Source organism: Leptodactylus fuscus, chromosome 1 (genome assembly GCF_031893055.1).
Source record: "Leptodactylus fuscus isolate aLepFus1 chromosome 1, aLepFus1.hap2, whole genome shotgun sequence".
Lineage (NCBI taxonomy): Eukaryota > Metazoa > Chordata > Amphibia > Anura > Leptodactylidae > Leptodactylus > Leptodactylus fuscus.
Window position 1 is genome coordinate 312,752,802 of NC_134265.1, and position 27,804 is coordinate 312,780,605.

Sequence of the window (27,804 nt, forward strand, 5' to 3'; positions counted from 1 at the left end):
TAGCGGCAGGGTATGGCGGCCTTAGCTTCCTGGTAACGGCACCGGGACAAGGTAGTAGACGGCTGCGGCGCTCTCCGCTGTGCGCCCAGCTTTAAGGACCTAAAGAATGGCGGATTTTGATGAGATTTACGAAGAGGAGGAAGAGGATGAGGAGCGAGCGCTGGAGGAGCAGCTGCTGAAATACGCCCCGGATCCGGTGGTGGTGCGGGGATGTGGGCACGTCACAGTGTAAGGCTGGAAAGGGGAGCGGGGGTGAACGGAGGGGGCATATAAGGGGGAGTGGTCGGTACTGACCGCCGGGGGAAGAAAGGCTACATGCAGCGTCCCCTTCAGTGTCCTGCCATCATGGGGCACAAGAGGCGAGGCTGCAGTCCCTTCCCCCCATGATCAGATCACAGGCTGTGAGCTCATCCCAGTACATGTGGTATATACAGTACGTAGAGTATATAGAGAGGGTAAGCCTCTGATCCCTGCTAGGCTGCCTACAAACACACGGATCCCCCTGTGAATAGAGCTCTAGTGCACATGTCTGGTGGTCATGTCATGTCTAGTGCACATGTCATGTCTGTCTGGTGGTCACCACCATGCAGTCACTTCTATGGAATGACAACCATTGTGACTGTTGCCTCCGTCAGCCTCATAGACGTGACTGTTGTAGAGGTGAGGCATGTATGCTACTGCGCCATTCTCACAGGGGTCTCATGATTGTTGGGTGTCCCATTGATCAGACACTTGTCCCCATGTACAGGGCATACATGTTGAAGGGATGATTTAAAAACCTTCTTCCCCTGGGTTCTGTTTGGGCTGAACCTCTGGTTTGTGGGTTGCTTCTAGTCCTGAACCTGCACCCAAGTAGCTCTGCCTTCTCTCTCCAGTTCATTGGTATTTATCTGTACTGTGGAGTCTGGCGGAATAGATAATGGTAGTAATAAAGCCGGACCCCACAGTACAGGGTTACCTATGATAAAGCCGGACCCCACAGTACAGGGTTACCTATGATAAAGCCGGACCCCACAGTACAGGGTTACCTATGATAAAGCCGGACCCCACAGTACAGGGTTACCTATGATAAAGCCGGACCCCACAGTACAGGGTTACCTATGATAAAGCCGGACCCCACAGTACAGGGTTACCTATGATAAAGCCGGACCCCACAGTACAGGGTTACCTATGATAAAGCCGGACCCCACAGTACAGGGTTACCTATGATAAAGCCGGACCCCACAGTACAGGGTTACCTATGAACGCTAAAGAGGAGGTGAATCAACTCAAGTATCGGGTGTTGGTTCCGATCAGACAACCCAGAGTCAGAACCGTCCTGAAAATCCAAGGTTGAATCCAAATAGAACCCAGAGGATGTTGGCTTTCACTGACCCCATGGGTGTAATTCCTCTCAATTCTCTCAGACACTCTGTTACCTATGGAATTTGTATGGCTGGACCTATTGGTTGCCATCAGAGTGATATTGGAGGTCCCTATTACTATAGTGCCTTTGCCTATTAACAACAACTGCTGACATACACAATCAGTCACATGGCCTGTCATCCCAATGTCTTGTGGTCAGTGTATTTTTTTTTATGACATCAGAGGCTAACAGCACAGGCTGAACCTGATAAGATGAGACCAACATGTGAAGGTGCAAAAACAAAACAGAGTAAGGAGCAGCTTGAGATAGCAAAAAAAAGTTATGGCTGACTGCCATTATGGAGCTAGCACATTCTTACTTGGGGGTGTGGAAGAAGAGTTATTGCAAAAATTGGGTTATACTAATGGCAGAGTTGGTATGTTACAAGCCAGGTCAATGCTGTTTGAGGTTTTTTTCTTTTGTATTATGTGGCGAGTAGCAACATATAAAAGTTCACCCAGATGACGGACCTGGAAAAGCACGTCAGGTGGATCTACCATGAATTGGGTCCTAGACATGTAAGTCATCCAGGTGTGGCTCTTGGCCCATGGCTGACTGCCAGGCACATAGCTTAAAGTCTTTGTCTTTGTACTATCCTTGTAAATTAGGGCTCCTGACCAGCCTGAAGATGGCGTGGCACCAGGGATGTAGATTTGTGGGTTTATAACAGTAAGGATCCTAGGTATGTAGGTCACCAAGGTCACAGCCAGATAACTCTGCATTTGGGTCATTCCATATCAAGTGATCCAAATAGGAATATTTTTTTTACCTGACGTCTTTAGATTTTTTTTATTTTTATTTTTTATGAAGTACAACTTAAGTTAATTACAAATAAAAAGTTTTGAATTTTTTTCTTCATCAGTTAATTTTTTATAGACTTCTAAAGTTTTGAAAAAGTGTGAATTTTGGCCTGGTATGGCTTTACATTTTTTAACATATCTTGGGCTAGAATTTAGATAAATAGGTGGGAGAGGCATCATTTTTCTCAGAGCGGTACCGGCTTTCATTTGATATGTCACAAGACGATGTTTCTTTATATTTTATTTTGGAGAAATCAAATTCAAAATTTTGATGTGCAATTGTGAAAAAAACGTATGTTTTAAAATTGTGAAAAAATGCATTTGTGTTACTTGTGTTCTTGGTTATATTTGTACAGGTTTTCAACTTGGGACCAAATTGGGATCAATTTTTTTAAATTTTTTTTTTTGAGCCTTGAATCATCTGATTTTAGGTTTGTGTGAGCTTCTTCCTTTTTTCTTTTCAAATTACAACTTGCTGAATTCAACATTTATATGCAACAATAAAGAGAAACAAAAAACAAATCCCATAAGTGCCAGAATAAATACATCTTATCATCATAACACAACTTGTTCAGCATTTTCAACCTGAATGCATTGAACAAACTGAAAGAAAAAAGCTGCTCATATCCTCAAATGTGATTTTCTAAATAGTCTCATCCTAATTATATGTTAACAAGAGTACAAGAACCAATATTTATAACACCTATTTCTACAAAAACAATTGTTTTTTTTATTATATCACTAAACATGTAATTTATTAAGAAAAATAGTCCAGTAGATAAATCCTCATTCTATAAAATATGAACTAATCAAACAATTAATAGGACATTTTTAAACTACTGGCCTTTTATCATCAATTTGTCCTTTCTAGTGAGTGAAATGTAATCTTGTCCATAAGCGCTTACTAGCAATGGCCATTTCCTTTTGTGTCAAAGAGTATGTACGGCCTGTCATGGTGTTAGGCTCCACCTGAGTTAATATCTGATTTTTGTTGACTTGTAAAATGTCTGGTTTTCTTGGATACACAAAGGATGGTGCTGGACCAGAAGGATGCATAAAAGTCAATTTTATGTCTTCATTTTCACAATCTTTGGAGAGTACAGTAGCCAGCCACCAGCGCCGATCATATTCACAGGTCACATAACCAGTTATGTCATCCATTGCCAATCTTGTGCCGCCTTCTACCACTTCATGGACTTCACTGTCCACAGGCTGAACAGATCTGAATTCAAGATTTTCGGAATGACACTGTAATAGTTATATTTTAAAATATTATCCCATCACGATCCCAACTTGAATTTTGGTACAGATGTGGCTAAGGGCATAGCAGGCCCATGTGCATTTTTTTGAAATTTTTAAATAAAACGTTTTTTTCGGAAATGCGTTTTAAAATTTTGCGTTTGCGTTCACATGGGTAAAATATTAACAAAGATACTCTTGTGACATATTTGGTGAAAGCCTGTATAGTTCTGAGTAGAATGGCGTTTATTTTGTTTCTCTATCTTTTTTCTAGCCTAAGTTATGAGGAGAAATGTAAAGGCAGGCAACACAGAAATTCGCACTTTTTCTGAACTTTGAAAATCTATTAAAAATCCAAAAAAATTTCTAGAATTTTTTTTTCTTCACATTTTGCATTCTCTGACACACTATTACCAAATAACAAATTCTCAAAAGAATTAAAAATATAGAGGGAAAAATCATTGGTTCACTTGACACGGAATGACCCATTTGCTTTACAGTCATAATGTCAAGCAACAAGCTGCATAGACCTGGTGGCTGTGCAGTCTATCTCTATGTGGTGGCGGCGGCGGCTTACTGTGTGACTGATGTTTTCTCTGTAAACTCCTCTGCACCATACATAGAGAGAGAGCGAGCACTGAAAGAATAGAGGATCCACTAAGCACAAACACATAGCTATTTAGGGGCAACACGGTGACTCAGTGGTTAGCACTGTAGCCTTGCAGCGCTGGAGTCCTGGGCTTGAATCCCACCAGGAACTTCATCTGTAAGGAGTTTGTATGTTCTCCCCATGTTTGTGTGGATTTCCTCCCATTCTTCAAAGACATACTGATAGGAAAAAAAAAAAGTATATTGCGATCAGCTATATGGGGCTCACAATCTACATACCCCCCCCCCCCCCCCCCCCCCCCCCCCGTAAAAAAAAAAAACCTCACATGGGTATTTCACAGTAGGTCGTCGCTAGCTTCTATTTTTTTGTGGGGGAAGGGTTTAGTCCAGTTACTCCAAAACAACTTAAATATAATCTGTTCAATGTATACTTTGTGACATGCTTTCTCCCATTGGTTAGTTTTATCCAGGGTAGAAAATCCTCTGTGATATACCATATGCAATATAGACATGTACGGTACCGCAATGCACAGGCCAGGAAAGAGCTAATGTGTTTAGCTTCATTAAATGGATACAATTTAACAACCCTTTAGGGATACATGATGCATATTACTTCTGTAGGGGGGGTTTGACATTTAGAGGCCTTGACAGATTGTCATGATTTAAAGAGAGGTTCCATCATAGACATTTATTTCAAGTCCATGGATATGCCATAAATGTCTGACATGAGTCCCACTTTTTCAAAATGGCAATAGCCAACTCACCTAGTGAGCGTTTCTCAATATCTAACACAGGTATTCATCTTGGCTTAGATCGCACATTTCCTTTCGGTTTTGTGGGAAATAAGTTGGAAATATAAAGGAAGCTCTTGTACTTGGTCTGGCCTGTGATGCCTATTTCTTAAGGAGTCTAAGCCTCTGACAATGGATTGTGATCTACAGTAGTAAAGGATAAAACATGTTGACTGATCTTCCTTTTCCCCCTGATATCTGTCCTCACCGGAGCTTGTTTGGAGGCCCCAAAGATCATCTACTGGTCTCCTCAAAGTGGCAGGTTGGACTTAATGTAGTCACAGATTACTGAACAGCAAATATGCAGGAAAATATTTCCCTTCACAATTTTAACTATCTTATCCTACTTTTCCCGGTAAATGTCATGGCTTCACAACTGTTATGAATTAATGTTCATATACTATATTACACTGCTGTTGCTGCCAGGACTATCATGCTGATAAAGCCAGGTCTGTTATCTCTCTATGTAAACACACACACAACACTGAGTCCATTGTGCACAAACATCTGCATATTATCTGATCTGCTCCAGTGCTGAGACACTGACATAGAAAAACCCCTTTAATCCAAATTGGCAGTTTGCCCATTTTAAACATGCTGGAAAAAAAAATCTAATTTGTGGCAAAATTCTAAAACAACGACCGCTATGAATTTAGCCAGAAGTCACAGACTTCTCCTCAAGCTGAGCTCAGAAGGAGTGAGCAAGTTAGGCATCAAGCGGCTCTTAGGGCTAGTTCACACGGGGACATGGACGCTGATTTTGACAGCTGATTTCGCGGCCAAATCAGCCTCCATAAAATGGAGCCCTATGTGAATTGCTAGCTTTTTTTTTTTTTCTGCTAGCTTTTTTTATTGCTAGCTTTTTTTGCTAGCAGAAAAAGAAGCGACATGACCTTTCTTCAGGCGTTTTCCGCCTGAAAAAATGAATTGGAGTCTATTGGGCGCTGAAAAAACAGCTAGCGGTTTTTGGTCGCTTTTTTTTGCAGCTGTTTTGGCAAAAACAGCGACTGAAACAGCTAGCTGTTTTTTATCACACTTTTGGAAGTGACATCCCAGAGGAGTGGCCATGGGTGTTGGCTGCTTCCTGCAGCCATTTTGTGACAGTACTCATCACAGCACAGCACATCTGGATACAGCAGCATTCATTGGGCTCCCTTCTCTCCAGGAAATTTTATTTTTTGATATCAAAGATAGCAGCTTGCTATGAAGTAGCAGTGAGCTCTGCTCAGTTGGAGATGTGTGCTAAAATGGCGCCTACAGACAAAAAGGGGTTGGTTTTGGCCATGCCCAGTGGGCTGGCTAGTTAAAAAATGGGCTGGGGAAAAAAAAAAGCTTCAAAAAAACAGCGACCGAAAAAGCGTCAAAAACAGCGTCCAATGCAAAAAAACAGCGTCCAAAAAAAGCGAGGCTTAAAAATCAGTGACAAAATCAGCTAGCTTTTTTCACGTGTGAACTTTAGAGCAGCCGAAATGCCAGAGCAGGCGGGTCATTGATGCCAACAACACACTCCTTATATGGCGTCCCAGCAAGCTGCTGAGATGCTGGAACAATCACGGGCACAGTTCGAGGAACGATTTCAGTGGCAGGCCAGCTTGACAGCAGTCAAAACGCCGGAGCAGGCGGATCATTAACAGCAGCAATTTGCTGAATATAGGCGGATCATCGACACCAACAACATGCACATGAAGTCATGAGCAGAGGCTAGTCTACTATATGTTTATGATTACCATGAGCACTTCTATGGAAGCCGGCTGTACACTTTAGGTAAAAATATATATATATACACTGCTGCTGAGATGAGGTGTTACATGGCCCCCAGTAGTATTTTTAATGTGCTGATAGGCTTCATTTTGCTTCTCTTGCAAAGTCCGAGTTGACCAGGTATGGCACCATAAATCCCGGCTGTGTGAGGACATCTGTGCCTTGCTCTTTGCCTGGACTTTGCTCCTGTTGATGGAGTAGGCATCAGATGACTGGCAGGGATTGCACATGACAATGACTACAACAATCCAACACAGATTTCGGGCAGTGTCTGTCTCCATCTGGATTCTTGAAGGGTATAAAGCCCAAGGGCAACCGCATTCCTTCTTTTCAGTTTTACTGCAGTGTAATGGTTTACTATTATCGGTCATTAAAGGGATCCTGTAGGTAGGTTACAAGCTGCGATTAGTGATCAATCCCTTTAACCCCAATTCCTGCTGTCTTTGTTACTGTGGACAGAGAGATTTTCTCCTTTGGAAATAGCCCTGACATAACATTCCAGAGAGGCTCTCGCTCCTGTCCCGGCATTAGCAGCTTCTCGCCATGCACACTGGACGTGTTCAGGCCAAACAATTTCAGCAAAATATTTTTCGTCTCTATGTGGAAAAGAGTAATGAAAACAAACGTCTGTCTCTCGCGCAAGCTAATGGTTTCTGCATACTTTACATTAGCGAATAATGGACAAGAGCCAGACCTTGTAATTCTTTATTTAAAGTGGGATTATACTTGGTCGCAGGAAGCTGCTAGATTTCTGCTCCGCAGAAGAGAAGGATAGTGTGTACTTTATAGGGCTCTAACACTATATTCCTTTACAGGGTGGGTGCATTTATTTACCCGGGGTCCCTGCGGATCAAATGCAAACCAATGACATTCAGTTCAGTAAATGTTAAGCAACTTTGTGACTGACTATGTAAAGGTTTTGGCGCACCTTCATGGTGAGGCTTTGTATCCATTAAGGGGCCCACAAATAAGTTAACCCCCTATCTAGGATGTTCTCTGTAAGTTTCAGGCGATGTTATGTACTGCTCACAAGCCGCCATTGACTAACCCCTGTATTCTTTCCTTTAGATTTGGTCTTAGCAACAAGTTTGAAGCAGAATTCCCGTCATCTTTAACTGGAAAAGTATGTATCCATTAGCAGACAATCGACTTGTCAAATGTGAAGTTTTCATTGTCTTATTATCATCTAATTTTTTTCTTTTGTCATTTACTTCCAGGTAGCACCAGAGGAATTCAAATCTAGTATTAACAGAGTCAACAGTTGTCTTAAGAAGAACCTTCCGATTAATGTGCGGTGGCTGCTATGTGGGTGTCTGTGCTGTTGTTGTACATTGGGATGCAGCATGTGGCCCGTAGTCTGTCTCAGTAAGAGAGTAAGTAAGTTTATGATTCTCAAGTCTATATTTATATCTGTATGCAAAGTATTAACAAATTGAAATGGTCACTGACCTCCCGGCAAATTTTGCATGAAGAGCAACCAAATATTGAAAGCTTATGTGATCCAAGGAAAGTGCTCCTTTCTTTGTTATTCAGCCCCCTCCTCCACTCTTAAAGGGATATTCCCATGTACATAATCAGATCTATATTTGTAGATAATATAAAGTTAAACATTTTTGCATATATAAGTAGTTAAAAATTCTGCAGAATTTTAAAGACTTTCTCTAACTTTCTTAGTGGTGACAGTCTGTTGTCTTGATCAGTTGTCAATGGATACGACCATGAATACAGCAACGTTCTATGGTCTGGGACTTGTCAGGAACCCAGCTATGATTTTCTTATTGTGGCTGTGTTATCAGACAGGGACACTCCATGTATCAGAAGATATCCCTCCACTATAAGGAAATCATAGCTGCTTCTCTGACCTTAGAAATGTTCTGCATTCATGGTCGTATCCACTGGCAACCGATCAAGACGACAAGACTGTGACCAGAGAAAATCTTTAAAACTTTGCAAAATGTTTAGTTACTTATATTTGCAAAAATGTTTATCTTTTTATTATCTACAAATTTACAAATGGTTATGTACATGGGAATACCCCTTTAAACTCTTCACTGCCTCTGAAATGTGCACTTCTTTAACTCCGATGAGGATGAGGATTAGAAAATGTTTGAACCATCTTGTGATTGAGAAAGAGGGTTATTTATGTTGATATTCAGTTTATATAGTTATTTCAGGTTTTTTGAACGGTGTATAAATACATTGTTGGAGTTGCTCTGAAAAAAATGCATATACCTCTCTCATTTATTTATTTATTTAATATAATTTAGCTCTTTTTTTTTTTTGTTTTTTTTTTTTGTATTGTTAAATGGTATTTAATGTGTCCCTGAACGTTCAACAACCTTTGCATAAGTCAGTAGTTCAGTGCAAATTACTTCTGGCCATTATAGGATTCATGTTTTGAGTTAAAAAAAAAAAGCCGATTTCTCCTGTGCATTCCATCTCTAAGGTAGGGTTCACACTACCGTTGGTGTCCGCTCAGAAGACGTACACCTATCATAACGGACAGTAACTGATGGCTATTGGTTACTGTCAGTTATATGTACTTTGCCCATAGACCTCAATGTTAAAAATAAATAAATAACTTGGCACTTACTGTCTGTTTTTTCAAACAGACAGAAAAGTCCTGCATGGAGGATTTTTTTTGTCCGCTTGAAAAAATGGAAAATACCCATTTTCACAGCTATAAAATGTTAATTTTCCACGGTCGTGTGAATGTAGTGTAGTTGGCATGGTGTCACCCATACACTGCAGACAGTAGAGGACTCCTTCAGTAGCATCAGCAGAATTGTATAGGATGTTATAGAGAAGCGCTGACCTACATCAATGTGAATAAAAAAACAATACTTGCTGAGATAGAAACTTCCTATTTAGCTCTGACTGCTTCTGTCTTTTCTTTAGCCTTTTCTTTCTCACTAGGCTCCCTCGCTCTAATCCCCATTTCTTCTACTTAGATTTTTATTGTGAGCTGTAGTTTGATGCCTCTGAGCTGCGTCTGTCTAGTGCAAAGCGAATGCAGCAAAGTTTTCAGTGTGAACTTCAGTTTAGGATAGTAGGGGGCAGCAGGCGCAGAGGCTGATAAGTATAGGGAGTGTTGTTTGTTAATGGGATATACTACTAAGATTTTTCTTTTTTATTCTGGGGTGTCTGGTAAACTTATATGTCTTAATGCAGGTAGGTGCAATGTAATTGGGTGTTATTGCCATTATTGATCGTCCCGCAACCTCTGACAGACAGTACTGGCTTCAGACTCGAGCAGGTTCAACTGAAAATCAGAAATTGTTACAGCCTTGTCATGGGACTGTGTGGTAGTGTAATAACACCTGGACACAGCAGTCACAACATGCACATACATATACAGTTGGTCCTCGGGTTACGACGGTCTCGGGTTACGACGTTTCGTGGTTACGACTAGAAATGAGCTAAAAAGTAAAGCTCCCTCGTGACAGAAAGCTGCCAGCACTCCCGACTAGCAAGGATGAGATTGCGGCAAATCAATGCTGGTTCTGCAGCAGGCTCGTCCTTGCTAGTCAGAGAGCTGGCAGCTTGCTGTTACGAGGGGAGCTGACTTTTTCTAATAGGAATGAATTGACCAGCGTTGATTGGCCAGTGTACAGCATTCGGCCAATCAATGCTGGTTCTGCCGGAGGCTCGTCTGGGAGGAGGTGGAGTCTAAGATCGGACCACAACAGTCTCCATTGTGGTCCGATCTTAGACTCCGCCTCCTGGCCAGTGTTGATTGGCCGAATGCTGTATACTGGCCAATCAATGCTGGCCAATGCATTCCTATAAGAAAAAGTAAGCTCCTGCATAAATGCAAGCTGCCAGCTCTCCCTGTACAGTACGTGATTTAGTCTGCAATGGCTTGGAACCGAGGAAGACTGTACTGTATATGGTACAGTCTTCCTCGGTTCCGAGCCGCTGCAGGCTAAATCACGTTGATTAGAGATGAGCGAACACTGTTCGGATCAGCCGATCCGAACAGCACGCACCCATCGAAATGAATGGAAGCACCTGTGACGCTGATTTTGCCGGCGGCCGGCGTCACAGGTGTTTCCATTCATTTCTATGGGTGCGTGCTGTTTGGATCGGCTGATCCGAACAGTGTTCACTCATCTCTAACGTTGATCCGTTCCTATGCGTCGTCGTATGGTATGCTTCTGACTTACGTCGAAATGCGGTTTACGACGACGCGTAAGAATGGATCAACGTAGTAAGTCGAGGACTACCTGTATATATTTTTTTTTATAGATAGATCTAGATGTTCATTTTATGATTTGCTCTTCCAGAAAAATCTTCTGTGATAAATCTATATATTGGACACACTTGGCTAAATCTAGATTGCTCACCACTCATTCATGTGAAGATACCTTTAGCACCCCCTTATCTCCATGGGAAACAGAGGGACATGAGGGGTAAAATCCAAGCCGTCTGACTCCAGTTCCGTCTGATGTATGTGCCCCATACAAATCAGATTGTAAATCTAATGTGGATGGCCAGTGCAAGGAATGCTCAGCAGTCTGCAAGTGTCTGACTAATCTGCTCACAGACTATTACATGATGTGTTTTCTTGTATGAAAACAATCTGTAACCATAAGTAACGGTGTATTGTGTCTAGCGCTGTACATTGTAATTAACCCCTGCTTACACTAACATTGTGCTGTTTTTCAAGTTATTTATAATGGGGCATTTGTTTAAGGGAAAGTGCAGGACTGTTCAGAACCTGGCTGACCTAGCGCTCTTGTGAATGAAACCTTTTTTCTTTATTTCCCTTTAAATTAATGTTTTTTCCTTTTAAGATAGCCAATAACTATTGAATCAGTGGCAGTCTCTTATTCTTAGCATCCCCATCAATTGAAAGGGGTGCGGAGCTCAGAAGAGCCCCGTGGCCTTTACTGTTTTCAAAGTTGTTTTGTGTTTGTCAATGTCTTCAGGCTGGTAAAAATGGGTAACACATGGATGCTATCAGTTTTTTTTTTTTTTTTTTTTTTTTTCCCCAGCTTACATTGGTGTGCATCCACATCAGGAAAAATGGACTCCGCACTAGCTTTAAAACAAAACATATATATATATATATATATATATATATATATATATATATATATATATATATATATATATATATATTATCCTATTAATATTATAAATGTGAAAGTTTGTGAGTTTGGATGTTTGTTCCTCAATCACGCAAAACCCGCTCGACCGATTTGGCTGAAATTTTCCACAAACATAGTTAATACACCCGATTGCGCAATAGGCTACTTTTCGTCACAATAGCGCACATACGTTTGTGCCCGGACCCCCACAAAACCCAAATTCACACCACCATCTCTGCAATCTCACACACTTTGGACCATAGCAAGCCACTAAATTCCTATTGCCCTCTGCAGCCTCGCCCTTAACCCCACACAATCTCATATACATATACTTTACCACTTTGTCCCTCACCTTAACGATACTCCAGGAGGCTCTCTTTAACGCTCTGGAGCAGCCATGTTTGCCGACCCCCACCGCTCTGACAATCCGCGACACCGCCCACCCATGTCAATACCCCTAGGAGGTCTAATAAATGCAAAAAAAAAAGTTTAAAAAAAAAGTAAAAAAAAAATATAAAAACAAATAAAAAGGATTAAAAATTCAAATCACCCCTCTTTCCCTAGAACACATATAAAAGTAGTTAAAAACTGTGAAACACATACATAATAGGTATCCCCGCGTCTGAAATCGCCCGCTCTACAAAGCTATACAAATATTTTTCCTGTTCGGTAAACGCCGTAGCGGGAAAAATGGTCAAAAGTGCCAAACCGCCGTTTTTTCACTGTTTTGATTCTGATAAAAATTTGAATAAAAAGTGATCAAAGCAATAACATTTCCCGAAAATGGTAGAACTACAAAGTACACCCGGTCCCGCAAAAAAAGATGCCCTATACATCCCCGTACACGCACGTATAAAAAAGTTACGGCTGTCGGAATATGGCGACTTTTCAAAAAAAAAATTTTTTAACACAGTTTTGCCTTTTTTTTTTAAGGGGTCAAAATGTAAATAAAACCATAGAAATTTGGTATCCCCAGAATCGTAAGGAAACACAGAATACAGGGGACATGTCATTTTGGTTGCACAGTGAACTCTGTAAAACCAACGCCCGTAAGAAAGTCGCAGAAATGCATTTTTACTTCAAATCCACCCCATTCTGAATTTTTTCCCTGCTTCCCAGTACATTATATAGAATAAATAATGGTGGCATCATGAAGAAAAATTTGTCCCAGGAAAAATTAAGACCTCATATGACTCTGGGAGCAGAGAAACTTATACACACTACGAAAACCTTACCCACGCCTGTATATACCCATTTCTACAGTCACCGCAGACGAAGTCGCGGGTACCAGCTATCTCATACATGTGTGTTATTGATCTGAGGCCCTGTTTTTATCAAAATGGTGAAAATGAATTTCTCTGTCATTGCTGTTTATCAGGAGTCACATTGAGTTGGCGTTTGCAGAATCAGATTTTGTGGGGGAGGGGGGATGTCTGAAGTTTAGCTAATTGACTCCACAGCTCTGCTTTTAGTAGTGGCCATTACTGCTATTGCACCTACATCCTAGCAGAGAGGTTGACCCCATGCTCACTGCAGCAGTTCGGCCCCCATGTAACAGCTGTCTGGCAGGGGTGCTGAGAATTAGATCTAATACTGATGATTTATGTTACCCTTGGCTCAGTGAGCTTTATTAATATCCATCTCAAAGCCTGTAAACAAATGCTTTTTTATTAAATATTTTTATTGTGTGTGTAATCTAAACTTCTTAATAATGTATGAAATATTGAGATGTTGCCACAGGAGTAACTGGTTGGACTGAAATGTCTCTTATGCTGCATTTGAAGTTTAGTTTATTGAAATATTGGCAACAGGTTTAGTATTAAAATTGGTGTGATAATGGGAAAGGCATTTATATCATTACAATTACCATCTGAACCCTTCAGCAACCCCTTTACTAAATGTGCTCATAACCATGAGGTGCTTATCTGTAGTTCAATGGCGGATTCAGCCTGTGTTAGTAGCGTCTGCTGCTAATCTTATATGATCACCTGAGACTCTCTGCACAGTGCCATGTAGTGAGCTTGAGACACAAAACAGACAGGAATAAGACCTGTCCTGAGTTTAGCCCCCAAACTCAGGGTTCCCCCATGCACCTCTGATAATACACTGGTGGGTGTATGGGGCCCATAGAAAATTATGGTTGTCTCGGTATGCTAGCTGTTAAAACACAGCTAGCCTACTAACAAAGCCCACAGTCATATGTGTTGAGCCTTAGACTTTCTATAGACACTACAGCTAATGCCCAGTTCACATTAGCGTTCGTCCTCCGTCCGCATGGAGACCCCCCTGAACGGAATACCAACGCTAATGCAAGCGCTGTGCAGTTAAGCACAAGGAGCCCATAGACTATAATGGGCTGCATGTGCTTGCCGCGCACTGCCCGCACAATTCATTCGTGCGGACAGTGCGCGGCAAGCACACAGAGCCCATTATAGTCTATGGGCTCCATGTGCTTTGCAAGCACATCGCTTGCGATTGCATTCCGTCTGGGGGGTCTCCTTGCGGACGGAATACAAGCGCTAATGTGAACCAACCCTTAGTTGTAGTCACAGATCACAGCCCTGCCCTTATGTAACTGGGCTATGAAATCAACCAACAAACAAGATTTGAGGGAAATAATAGCTGTTACCCTTCCCCTTTAGGTACTAACTGACTTTTGAACCTATTTTCTAGCTACTCCTACAATTTGCGTGACTGCCACAGGAATTGTCAGGCTGGACTCAGCACTGCCTCCTGACTACAGTGGAGAGAAGTGGCAGCCATATGTTTCACATTACTTCCCTTAGTAAGACTCTTCTTATCTTACTAAGAGGATGTAGTTAAATGTCAGGCCAAGCTCCCTGTGCTGTATTTCATTTCCTAGACTGAAAATTATAATCTTTAGAACTTTTCATCAATAAATGGATGTGATGGAAATAATTGATAATTATCAACTATTTTGATCACTTCTTATACATTTTTTAATGATATTTCTCTCATGGATGATCCATTCATTGTAAAGTAGAGAGGTACAGGTGTTGGTAGATGTGAGCTCCTATGTCCCTCTTTGGATCAATCGCTCGAATACACAGAACCCACACACTGAAAACAGGGCAACCCCAGAATGGACTAAGGCCATAGTCAGGAATAGGGAGGATAGCCCTATAGAAAAGGCAAGGCATGTGTGCAGCTTTGTAACCTGATGCTTTGAGAATAACGGGTGAGGATAGTCCACATCCTGACTGGAGCACAATAAAGCTGCTTTGTCAAAACCTTCATTACTTCACATCTCTATATGCTTTATATTATAAAAAAAAAACAAAAAAAAAAAACTCCAATGCAGAGGCTCATTTTAATCCTCCAATATCTTGATACATTTATGCCAATTTTGTGTGTAGGATTTTTATTTCTCTATTATATTAGATTTTCTTTATGTACTTACTAGCCTCTGCCCATGATTTCATCTGCGGGTTGTTGGCGTCGATGATCCGCCTATATTCATCAAATTGCTGCCGTCGATGGTTTGCCTGCTCCTGCATTTCGGCAGCTCTCAAACTGTCCTGCTGCTGAACTTGTTCCTCACACCGTGTCGGTGATTGTTCTGGCAACTCAGCAGCTCGCTAAGACATCATATAATGAGCGGGTTGTTGGCATGGATGATCCACATGCTCCGGCGTTTCGGCAAATCTCAAGCTGGCCTGCCACTGAACTCGTTCCTCGCGCTGTGCCCATGATTGTTCCGGCATCTCAGCAGCTTGCTGGGACGCTATATAATGAATGTGTTGTTGGCGTCAATGATCCTCCTCAGCTCCGCTTGAGGAGAACTCTGTTGACTTCTGGCTACCGTCATCATAACTTGTGGTGTTTGTGACAAATTAGAATTTCTTTTTCCAGGCATGTTTAAAATTGGCAAACTGCCAATTTGGATTAAAGGTGTTTGCCCATCCAGTATGTCAGCACTACCTGGAGCACATCAGATAATATGCAAATGTGTGTACACAATCCACTGAGGGTTAGCGCGTGTTTACACAGAGAGATAACAGATCTGGTTTTCTCAGAAGATGAGATAAGGCTGCTACAAGAGAAGTATAATATAGTACGTGAAAATAAATTCATAACAGTCGTGAAGCCATGTCATTTATCAGGATAAAAAGTAGCCTGTGTTTTATTTCATTCAAATCCTTTCAGCCGTTTCTGCGTGATTGAGGAAAAAACATCCAAACTTTCACATTTATAATATTATTAGTAGAAAGGATAGGATAGGAAGTAGGATAGGAGGATAACTTTTTATGTTGATCTTTGGAAAGGTTGGGATTGTGACATTTTGCACTTGCACACATATAAGAGGCTTGTCTGACTCTGCCATGCTTTTATGCGGGATTTTCCTCCATTGTCCCTTTGACTATAAATGTGCCATTGTCGTGAGCTAAAAATATGACTCTCCAATCGAGTGTCTCTTTATGTTTTTGTGCTGTCACCTGCCCTTCGATGGGAACCAGTACCGTGTCAAGTGCAGAGATTAATGGGGCCGCACGTGCAGGAGCTTTTTACTTTCACCTGTCACAGCCGAGAAAATTGAAACGCGTAATGATGTCCTCTGCGACTCCCATGTATTGTATGGCTGTCCCTCCTGCACCAGCAAAGTTATCTTGCGTTGTGTTTGTAGTAACGCGTCTAAAAACGTATGTACAGAAAGCAGAGTCATGAGTGTATGTTCCTATTGTTCTGGCACACATTTACCGTTTAGATTCTCCATTGCAATCCCTCAAGAAGTGAAAGCATACCTTTGAGTGTTTTTACAGGTTTTTAAGGCATCACTTAAAATTAAGGGCAAAAATACAGCGACAAGCGAAGACGTAGAAACCTTTACGTTCCGTAATCAGGTAGTGCGAAACTTTCATTTGTATATTTTTCTTCTATGAAGCCTTTGCCATTGATTTAGCAGCGGGTGGGCAGGCAGATGCCTGCTCTGTGTAGAACCTATTGCCACTTTCCACCATTGATAGAGTAGCCTTTCAGAGTCAATGAACTTCTGTCAATATAAGCTTGTCAAGGCTACAACTTCATAGACTTGAGAGGCGGTTTAAGGGGTCAGCCCTTTTCAGGTTTGCTGTGATGCAAATGAACTGTAATGCTTAAACAACTATTGGAATTTTTATGTCTGCTCCTTGTTCTTTTTTTTCCTTTTTTTTTCCCCCTCCCCTCTCACCCCCACCCCAACCTCTTTTTTTTTTTTTTTCTTCTCTCCTCTCCCCTTACTTCTTCACAAAGTCATTGACAAGACATTCAGTGCTTTCTAAATTGGAAGGTGCATTGTGCTAAAGACCCGGTTCAGATTTACGGAGGGCTGAAAGCAGTTAGATCATGTTCTTTTCATGGTGCGATTAGAATCAAATCGATTTCCCTCCAGCCTTCAGCATTCAGATGGCAATTGGAACAAAGCTTGGGGCTAGACAAGGGACAAAACGACTGAACTGAATGTTAATTACTCTCCGCAGCCTTATTTTCTTTGGATTTGAGGCTGACTGGCAACTAAATTAACACAAAGTGTGACCATAACTGCAGCCCCATTTTCATTGAAAGGGGGGAACAGCCTCTAAAAAGACGATCTTTACAAAAAAACAAGCAGGGTCTGCTGATCTTTGTCAGCTCGGGGCACTGTTTCACTTTCCCCGAAATGCTCGGATAATGAAGGTAATAAATTTTAAAAAAGTGGCACTCATGTCCAAAGTAAACTCTTAGGTTCCCACTCGAGCAAACTTCTCTGTGGAGAGCCCGGGAGTCCTGTTGGTTATTCACTTCAATGGAGCTCTAATTGGTAACCGTGCTGATTCTGTTTTTATTGCATGCTAATGGTAATTATTCCACGGACTTAATTGCATATTAACATCCGGCAGCGGAATATGAAATCTGAGCAGACCTCTGCGAGATGGTGGCAGCGATGCGGCTTAACATGAGTCAGTGTGGTGCGGTCCGGGGCGTCCTTTCTCATCCCACACTGCAGCTGCACCCAGGACGGAGCTGTCACTTTGCACCTGCAGCTTTTGCTTGCTTTTAACACCTGGCATCATGATTTATCCTCTCCGGTTCTAGACTCCTGTGATGCTTCTGCGTCTAAACAAACCATTGTGTGGGCTATACATCTTGTAGGAAAGGAAAAGAAATAGATGTCCTTTATTAATCCTTCTTTATCTGAAGGCTGCCATTGTATTGTTGAGATAGATTTTCTTGAAAGTCAGTGGGATTTAATTGTTGAAATGAAAACGTTATGGAGGAAATTGGAGGGTAAAGATGAAATTATATCACCCTCTGTAATATTAGTATAAACCACTTGTTGGCATAGGTTTCTAAGAATTTTTTTTTTTTTTAAGTAGATTATGAGCCCCTTATAGGTCTCACAATTTACATTTTTTATTTTTCCCATCAGTATGTCTTTGTAGTATGGGAGGAAATCCACACAAACATGGGGAGAAAATACAAACTCCTTGCAGATGTTGTTCCTGGCGGGATTCGAAGACCAGGACTCCAGCGCTGCAAGGCTAACCACTGAGCCACCGTGTTGCCCCCAAGTTTCTAAGAATTGTCCTATTTCTAAAGGTGTCTGTATACATTAAAGTTCATGGACAGTTTCCGCTAAGTATTTGTCGAGTGTTATTCAGGTGCTTATAATCGTTTGTAGAAAGACAGCCCCTTGCGTCGTACCTTCTGGACGCCCACCGCTGCCCCCAAGCCCTCCTTATTCACCACCTTTATTGTCGGCGGTTTCTATTGAAGTCACGCGTGTGCGTAGTAGCTGCAGCGTCAGCTCGCAATGTTCTCTACAGGGAATTGGCGCTGGAGAGCGTGCAGTAGTGCGCCGGAGGGAGCGCTGCTACGCACGCACGTGATTTCAATAGAAACTGCTGACGATGGAGGCAGTGAATGAGCAGGAGGAGGAGGGCTTGGAGGAAGCGGTGGGCATCTAGAAGGTATGACGCAAGGGTGTGCACGGTGGAGTTTATTTACATATCGATTTCCACGGTAATTAACAAAAATGTGTGTGTGGAGGGGGGGGGGGGTTCTACAAACGATTAGCATCACCTGAATAGGCTTTTTTAAAGGCTATTCCGGCATATCTTTAGCTAAAACATGAAAATCTAGTGATAGTGCCCCCTAACACTTCACACACAGTTTTCATCTGCAAAAAAGAATAATTGCTTGGGCTTGAAATGATTCAATATCATCATGAAGGTTCTTCCATCTACAAACATTCCAACAAAGACCATTCACTTGGTGTCACTGAGCAGATATGTTATATCTGCTATAAAAGCCGGATATGGAGCAAAGTGTTAATGGCTACGTCTACATCAGCCGTCAATCTAATTTTGACTGCTTACGGTCATCCTGAGTTGCATGTCCAAAACATTGTGACAAGTCCAGCTTATCACCATATGACCGTCAATAGCATAAAGGTGAACGTCTTACAGATATCACTTACGGTATAAAGTGATTATAATACTCCGCTAGAATACTAAACATAAGCAAGTTAATAGGAAGCAAATCAAAATCTATGGCTTTCGCTCAATGAAAACTTAATTTTCTTGCAAAATGCTTGGGAGCATGGAGTTTAGATGCTTCTGCCCAGGATCCCATCCCATAGACTGTGATCTTTCTTAAGATAGCATTGACTTTCTTTATCCTTGAGTTCCTCCATCTTCTGTTCACAGACAGATATTGATCCCCAGATTCAGGGCTGATTTAAACACACAAATAAGGCAAACAATGAGGGATATTTACCACAAGGGGAATTTTTAATGTCCTTTTTGCTAGAATCTGTGTTGGTCTAATTTGGAGGAAAAATTAACCAAATGTTGCACAGTGTTTGATGAATCCGGCATGTCTGTATTCTAACACGTCTGTCTGGAGACTTTGCTCCATTTTCTACACCACCCTTTCATTGAAGTGAGATTAAAACAATTTTGCAACTTTTTACTACGTTGTAGTGTTTTGTTTTTCCTTTTGAAGTGCAGCGTTTCATAAATTCCTTCCAATGTGTCTACAAGTTTGCCACTGACCTCCAGATTTGTCTGTTTCTATGGAAGTCCTTAATACTGACAGGGTATTGCGTTGGTAGGCCAAACTTCCAATTGCTATATTTATTTTTTTCCCCCACTTTGACTCGTTCATAAAAGACTTATATAAAGAGTAGCATATATTAATATTGATGCATAATAATTAGCGCATCACCTAAATTGATATCAATAAAATAGATTTTTTTGAAAAGTAAACTTGAAACAAGCTATGTATTACATATTACTATTTGAGGTTTTTATTTTGCAGCGGGCACTGGAGTTGCTACATCTCCACCTATCCCTAGCTCAGCACACTTTCTAACATCTTCTAAGTCCATTGCCTAAATGGCTGCGTAGGTCCATTTCTCTTACCCTGGAACCATCTTGATTATTCTCTCTGACCAGAAAACCTATAGGTTAGCCATAGGCTTTAAGATCCGGTGTTGGGGGTAGTTGTGTCTTACATGTAGCTATTTATAGCTGTCCGTGCTAGTTGTTACCTTTTATATTACTGTATATACTCGAGTATAAGCCGACCCGAATATAAGCCGAGGCCCCTAATTTTACCACAAAAAAACTGGGAAAACTTATTGACTTGAGTATGAGCCGAGGGGGGGGGGGGGGGGGGAATGCAGCAGCTACTGGAAAATTTCAAAAATTAAAATGGCCCGAGTTTTTTGGTGCAGTAGATGCTGGGGAGGGGGTGTTTTGGTGTCTGTCTGCCCCTTCCCTGAGCTTGAGGACTATTTCCCCCCCCCATGTGGAATTCAGTCTGGCTGACTATAGGGTATCTGCAGTGCTCCTATTAACTCCTTCCTGATGGAACAGGAGCACTGCAGATACCCTATATTCAGTAGACCGGGCACTGTCAGACACAGGGATACCTAATGTGTTTGTGTTTCACAGTCATTTTCTACTTTTACATGTATTCTAGGGAAAGGAGGGATTTACAACTTTTCATTTCTTTATTTTTTTTAAAGCTGCTTTTTTTCCCCCCACTATTTTATGGGAGAGTCTATACATTGATATTGCGGCTGGTCATAGACCCCCCCCCCAAAGTTTTGCTGACTTGAGTATAAGCCAAGGGGGGCTTTTTCAGCACATAAACAGTGCTGAAGAATTCGGCTTATACTCGAGTATATACGATACTTTCTTTGTGTTCTGGACAGTAAATCTAGTCAGGACTCTTTGACCATATCCCAGTAATGTATCATCACTCTCCATGATAATGGATACAAACCAAAACATTTGTTTGTATCTATGTCTGGCAGTTTTACTGTCCATTGTACTGATCCTCTGCTGGATCAGAAAAATAACAGAAATAAAAATGGTAGTGTGAAACTGCTATGATGTATATGAACCACAAAGCCAGAAACAAAACGGAACAATCAATGTGATCAATAGGTGTCCAGCCGTTTGTTATAGACCATAATCTTCAGAATCCTTCTTGTCTATGGCCACTGGTTAGGCTTATATTGGGCTTCGTTCACATTTGTGTCAAAGTCTTCATCGCAAATTCCACTGAAAAACGGCGGAGAGGAAAGTCCAGTCATGGAAGACTTTTCTCTCCACTGGTTTCAGTACAAAAACACAGAGGAAACTCGGCGGACCTGATAATAGTCTATGGTGTCCGTGGGTGAGATCTCCGTTGTTCAGGTCTCACAGTGGATACGAAAGACAGAGTATGGCTCTAGTGTGAACCCAACCTTACATTGTCACTGATAGAACATTTATACCGCCATAGTTTAGTGATAGGAGTTAAATGCCTTGTACCCGTCTGTCACTGTATCACATGTGCTATCCAGTTAGAAGTCTGATATGTTATAGATGATATAACTTCATATTAATGTGCATAGAACATTAGTGGTGGCATTTGGATTACTTTACATGACACTCATGTTCAATTTTTCAATGTACCTCTAAGGCCCTATTCCCATTAGTATTTTGGCTCCTGTTCTTGACAGACTAGTGAAATAAGTTTCCTTTGTTTCGGCTCTCCGCAGGTTAAGGCTGGTTTTACATGACAGTAAGTTGAGTCCACTATTGTGGGTTCTCAATTGCAGACCATTTGTGCATTCAGTGCGGCCTCTTACACCACCAGATATTTTATCCGTGGTGTATCGTGCCGTGACCGGGGTCCGCAGTGAATACCGCAGGTCCACAAAGTCACGGACATCACAGCACGGCACAGACTGTCCCATAGAACTATATGGGTGCGTGCTGATGGACACGGACATTTGCAGAATGATTTTTTGAAATGAAATTTGAGTTGCCGCAAAAACCACTACGGTCGTGTAAGACCAGCCTTAGAGATTATTGTTGTTGTAAATTATTTTAGGTCCCGAATCCTGATGTACTCCATTGACTTACATTGGGGTCTGTTAGGATTCTGGTATTGTTGATGAGCATAGACACTACAGACTAGGCTTTACTTGCTGTCTATGTGAACAGAGCCTCAAGGACTGGTTTAACTTGTGCTAAAATAAGTAATCTTCCATTGACATAAAGAAGTTGTGTAGCATTGATGCCATAGTATTATAATATTCTTGTTACCACAAATGTCCTTATTCAGGGGCACATTTATGGGCTATTAAAGTACACTAAGTTGTTTTGAGTGAATCCTTTGCCCCCCTCTATAAGTGTATCCATTACAGCTTGAGTTACTATTTAACAGCGTCCCTTTCAGAACATTACAGACCACCCCAGACCCAGTCACCGTCCCATAGCTTGAATTGTCTCATGCAATAAACAGCTGCAAAGTGTATGTGGTTTTTTTTCTCCCCTTTCTTTATCTCCCTTAAATTACTGAAGGGTAAAATTGTCCCTCATTTGTCTTCCAGACACGAAGATCGATTGAGAAGTTATTGGAATGGGAAAACAATAGGTTATACCACAAGGTGAGTACCGCGGGGAGCAACTTGGCAGTGTTGGAGTCTGAATTGCACAGTATGGAAACAGATGCTTTTGTTAGGCAAAAAATATGAAAGGTGGATAAATGGGCTAATGTGTGTGCCGCAGTCCAGCGGAGCTCATTTTTCTTCTTTTACTACCCCTCTCTTCCAGCTGTGCTTGCACTGGAGACTGAGCAAAAGGAAATGTGAAACCAATAACATGATGGAATATGTAAGTTAAAGGGCTGTTTTGTGAGTCTCTCTATTAAATGATCATTTATTTTGCCTCTGATCTTATTCTTTCCCCGATTATTAATCAGTAAAAGTGTCAGGAGCTCAATCGGCCGAGCGGAAGGATTTTCTACGCTCCACAATCGCACAGAGTCCTGTGTAGGGCTGATTTATAAAGTTATGAAGGGCAAGGAGACAAGTCTTCAGCGCGCCGTTGAGAAAAATAATAAATTAATTGCCGAAATAAAGTAGCCGAGGCGTGCATTGATGGGGTGTGAAATTTTCGATTCTGTAAGAAAGATAAGCACATCTTTGGGTGCCCAGCAAGTCTGAGGCTTCATTAGCATGATACTAAATAGCCATATTCAAGTTCACTCTCATAGGATAATTCATCAGAGGCGTACAGACGGCCTTGTCCCTTTTAATGGTTATTTTCTGAAACAAAATATTTCCCCATCTTTTGTCTTTTTAGCAGTTGGCCCTGGTATCTGGTTTATTATAGATTAAAGTGTTGTTTGCAACAATTGATGTCATTTTTGTTACTTTAAATTAGATTTAAAGGTAACAGATTATTTTTTTTCTTTTGTGCTATAATATTCATCTTTATAGCTAGAAAGGATAGTAAAAGATTTATAACTGTTTAATTTTTTTTGTTTAATAGTATAATATATAAATAAAATTAAACTTTATAGCTAGAATAGTAAAAGCTTATTACGTTTTAAAAAATTTTTTTAATTGAATATATCAAATTATATAAATATAAAATATAGTTTTATAATAGTAGTAAAGAGGATTAATAAAAATATGAACTCTAAATACGATTTGAATTGTAAAATGTCACCAACTTTTCATATCAATAAATTTAAAATATAGCTCATAATATAAAGGATCAATAACAAATAATTATGAAATAAAATTATTTCATTTTGGATTAAAATATGATTTTTGAATTGTTCATAATATTACAAAATATTCAAGCCGTGCATATAAAATAAAACTAAAATTAGTGTAATAGAAATTAAATTGATTAATAGATTATGTAATAGAAGTTTTAATGATAATTAAAACAACTTTGAAAGATTTGTAAAATCAGATAATGACACATAATCATTAATTATATCACAATTAAATTGTGCAATTATATTTCCATTGCCATTGCCATTATATGATGGTAAATCTTGATTATATTTGTCTAAAATATTATAAACCATATAGAATACTCCATTATAATTGTATTGTGTGTTACGACTGTACGAAACCAGTTTTATTCTGTGTCAATTTTAAAATGAGACAAAATAATAATAAAAAAAAAGTATCTGCTGGCTGTGAGTAATGTTTCTCGCTTTCACCTGCTGAACTATTATATCATTTCTGTTGAACTCTATTTTGCTCTGTTGCAGCGAATTAACCCTTGCATTCCACGTTATAATTAATTGCCCTCCTAAGGCGAATCAATATTCATAAGGGAGGGTATACAATAGCCCCTTGACACTCGGCCATTAATTAGTAGTAAAAGGCCATGATTAGCAGTAAGGCATACTTTCATTGTAAAGGTGCTATCAAAGGGATTGCCCTATTGTTTTGCCATGGCGATGTGATGAACTGTATCACTTAGATCATCAGTTAATAATTAGCTGGTGCTTACTGAACAGATTTAGTGACCCCTCCGCCATATGTTTGTTCGCCTCTTTTCATAGCGCGCAGTGTTGTTGTTTATTACCCTAAAACACCCGCTGTGTCGCATCATCTAATGGACTCGGGGCTGAAAAGAGTTTACTTTTTGTTTGCTCGATTTGACCTCTTTCTTTGCCTTTTTTTTCCATGAAATTCAGTGTTCTGTAGCCTCTAAGTGGGCAATAAATGTCACGTGTTTGTACTGTGCATATGACGGACGAGGCAGAAAGCTGATTCTTCTTCTTCTTTTCACAGGTCATCTTGATAGAATTTTTACCAAAGACGCCAATTTTTCGACCAGATTAGCAGTTTTCTTTCAAGATTTTTTTCTTTTTTTTTTAGTGGTTTTTTTCCTCCTGTTTTTGTTTTTTTTTCTTTCCACGAGGACTTATTTGACTTAACCTGTATTTCCGATGGTGCCTTGCTTGGTGTTTTCCCAGTGGTGACATAGCAAAGGTTCTGCTGAATCTTGTGGTTTGTTCCTTATATATAAGGAATGTATTTTATTTTATTTTTTTCATTTTCTCATAAACACTACTTCACTCAGTTGAACATTCATGTGCACCAATAAATACTCAGTGACCATCTTCTCACATAATATACACCTTATTTCCCGTAGTTGAAATGCTTAGGTTTTTTTTATCTGTATATCACAGTGCTAATGTGGGTGATTTATTTTTTATTTTTGTTTTTTTTTCCCTCCACTCTTCCCATGTCACACTTTTTGGGAACCAAGATTTCACTGCACCATTAGGAATTCCTGTTTGCCTATGATGATCCTGTCAGCTGGCTCTGATAAGGATGTCCCAGGAAAAACTAAAAGTTGTAGATGTTCCATTCTCGAGCGATCTAGAATGTTTAAAATGTGTATGATGCATATTGCTGGAGCTCATGACCGCACAGTTCTGATATTGTTATACTCTGGTCTCAAGTCTGGATTAGGAAACTTTTCCTATTTACTAGAGATGAGCGAGTAGTATTCGAAATGGTAGTTTCGAATAGCACGCACCCATAGGAATGAATGGACGCAGCCGGCACGCAGGAGATTGAGCGGCAGGACGCTGGGCCCCCTCTGCGTCGGTTCCGTTTCGAATACTACTCGCTCATCTCTACTATTTATACATTTGTACAGGCTATCAAAGCTGTAATATCCTTACTTACCTCTCCTCATCTTCCTGTGTTAGCCATTAGTTGGCTGCGTTCCATATGCAAACTTTATTTAAAGGCAGTCTATCTGCATTTGTGACTCCTCAAAACTGCTAATGGAGGACGTGGAAAGGTCTGTAAACATAACTGGGGCAATGATCGTGCACAATCAATATGTTAATGCTCCCAAGTATACAACTTCTTTATGTGCAATACCCAGAGCTTTCTGCCCTCACTGGTCTCTTCTCTGTGCTCTGAGTGATGACATCTGCCTCAGATTCCTGACCCTAGGTAAATGGGGGTTTCAAGCCACAGATTCAAAATTGGCACCAAATTCCTCCATGTGAACATAAACTTAAAACTGGGAGTGTGGGGACAATGTACAGTGCAGAGGGTTCTGGTCATTGCACATAAAAGGACAGCCTGGTCACTTACAATTGTATCATCGGGGGCATTAAAACATTGATATCTTAGTCATACAGCTTGCATGGCCATCACCCCAGGTATGTTTAAACCGGGGTAGGGAACCTTGGCTCTCCAGCTGTTGCAAAACTACAACTCCCAGCATGCATACTTGGCTCTGTTATTCTTGGACCTCCCATAGAAGTGAGTGGAGCATGTTGGGAGTTTTAGTTTCACAGCAGCTGGAGAGCCATGGGTTCCCTAGCCGTTTTAAACTGTTCTCCATCCTTCATATAGCAACGTCTGTAGTTTAAGGGGTCAAAACTGCCGACAGATTCCCTTTAGTTACGTATATACGTCCGATAGGCTTTGCTTAGGAAGTTCGGAGCGAATCTAGGAACATGCTTTTTGTCACATAAGTCTGTACACAATGGTAACTTAGTCTTTACCTGGAATAATATCAATTTATTTTTTTTTACTTAGGTGTCTGAACATGGTTATATTCTAAAACTAGTTATAAATCTGTGGTATATGATATATAGCATTTTCAATTCAGATGCTTTATTTAAAACGACAAATAAATGGTTATTACCACTGCTCTATTTAATATGACAAATAAGGACTTATTACCACTATATAAAATAATCACTCATCTCAAATTCCTCATAGAATGTCATCGACACGAGAACTTGTCCTCATTCACATATATATTCGTAGGTGAAGGATTACCCACCTTTAGATATTGTTATGACTTCTGATATAATTTTTTTGTTTTTTCCTTTTTCATTTCAACTTTATGTTGTCACTATTAACAGATGTATAGCCAGCACTAACACAATGGGTGGGATGAAGCTGTTTAGATAAGTTTCCTAACGTATATATTACCTTTGTAACATTTTTGCTCCAGTTAATTTCCCCCCTTCCCTATTTTTGGTGTATAACCACTGCGGGCAAGGGAATACACCATTTATTTAATCATGGAGAATCAGTTGTACAAATTATCAGATGTCCATATGTCGTTGCTGTAAGATGCTTGGCTTTAGTTATGTTTTGCCATTTGTACACTATTAAAATGAAGAAATCTCAATAATGATAAAAAAAAAAGTTTGGATTGTATTTATTTGCTGGTGACAAAGTTTTTTTATAACATTAATAAAGATTGGTTGTTATAGCGTTCCGAAAAAAAAAGGGCCTAAAGAGTTTGAGATTTTTTGTAAGGTTTGTTGTAACTGTTTTGTACATTACATGAATAACATTCTTCAATTCTTACATATCGTATATACTCGAGTATAAGCTGACCCGAATATAAGCCGAGGCCCTTAATTTTACCACAAAAAAAACTGTGAAAACTTATTGACTCGAGTATAAGCCGGGGGAGGGGGGGGGGGGAATGCACCATTGTAGATAAAAAGTCTGGTCATGTGCATTACAGCTTAGTAACTCCATGCGGATCATACCAGTAATAGCAGTTAACCCCATCATGTACCTCACATTAACCCCCTGTGTGCCTCACATAAGTTACTAATATGTGGGACATATGGATGTAATTAGGTATCTTCATAATTAAGGTCCTTCATTAGTACCCTCATGTGTCTCACATATTAGTTCTGGGGCACACAGGGGTGAGGGACATGATGGGGTTAACTGCTATTAATATGAGGCACATGGAGTTACTGAAACTAAATGAATAACCCCAAATGCCTTAATAGGCAGAGGAACTAAAGGAAGGTCC

General features: G+C 40.5%; 1 protein-coding gene across 1 annotated transcript; it reads left to right on the forward strand.

The window, feature by feature from the left end:
• CHIC2 (cysteine rich hydrophobic domain 2) lies at positions 1-27,165 on the forward strand. The gene is made up of 6 exons (XM_075259590.1): positions 1-228; positions 7,674-7,728; positions 7,823-7,978; positions 22,569-22,625; positions 22,792-22,851; positions 24,780-27,165. Exons 1-6 carry the CDS (start codon positions 107-109, stop codon positions 24,828-24,830), a joined length of 501 nt encoding a protein of 166 aa, XP_075115691.1. The 5' UTR covers positions 1-106; the 3' UTR covers positions 24,831-27,165.
• Positions 27,166-27,804: the final 639 nt, after the last annotated feature.

Coding starts and splice junctions, on each gene's coding strand:
- CHIC2 (XM_075259590.1), top strand. CDS start 107: ATGGCGGATTTTGATGAGATTTACGAAGAGGAGGAAGAGGATGAGGAG. Junction 22,626..22,791: donor ACAATAGGTTATACCACAAG/GTGAGTACCGCG, acceptor CCTCTCTTCCAG/CTGTGCTTGCACTGGAGACT. Junction 22,852..24,779: donor CCAATAACATGATGGAATAT/GTAAGTTAAAGG, acceptor TTCTTTTCACAG/GTCATCTTGATAGAATTTTT.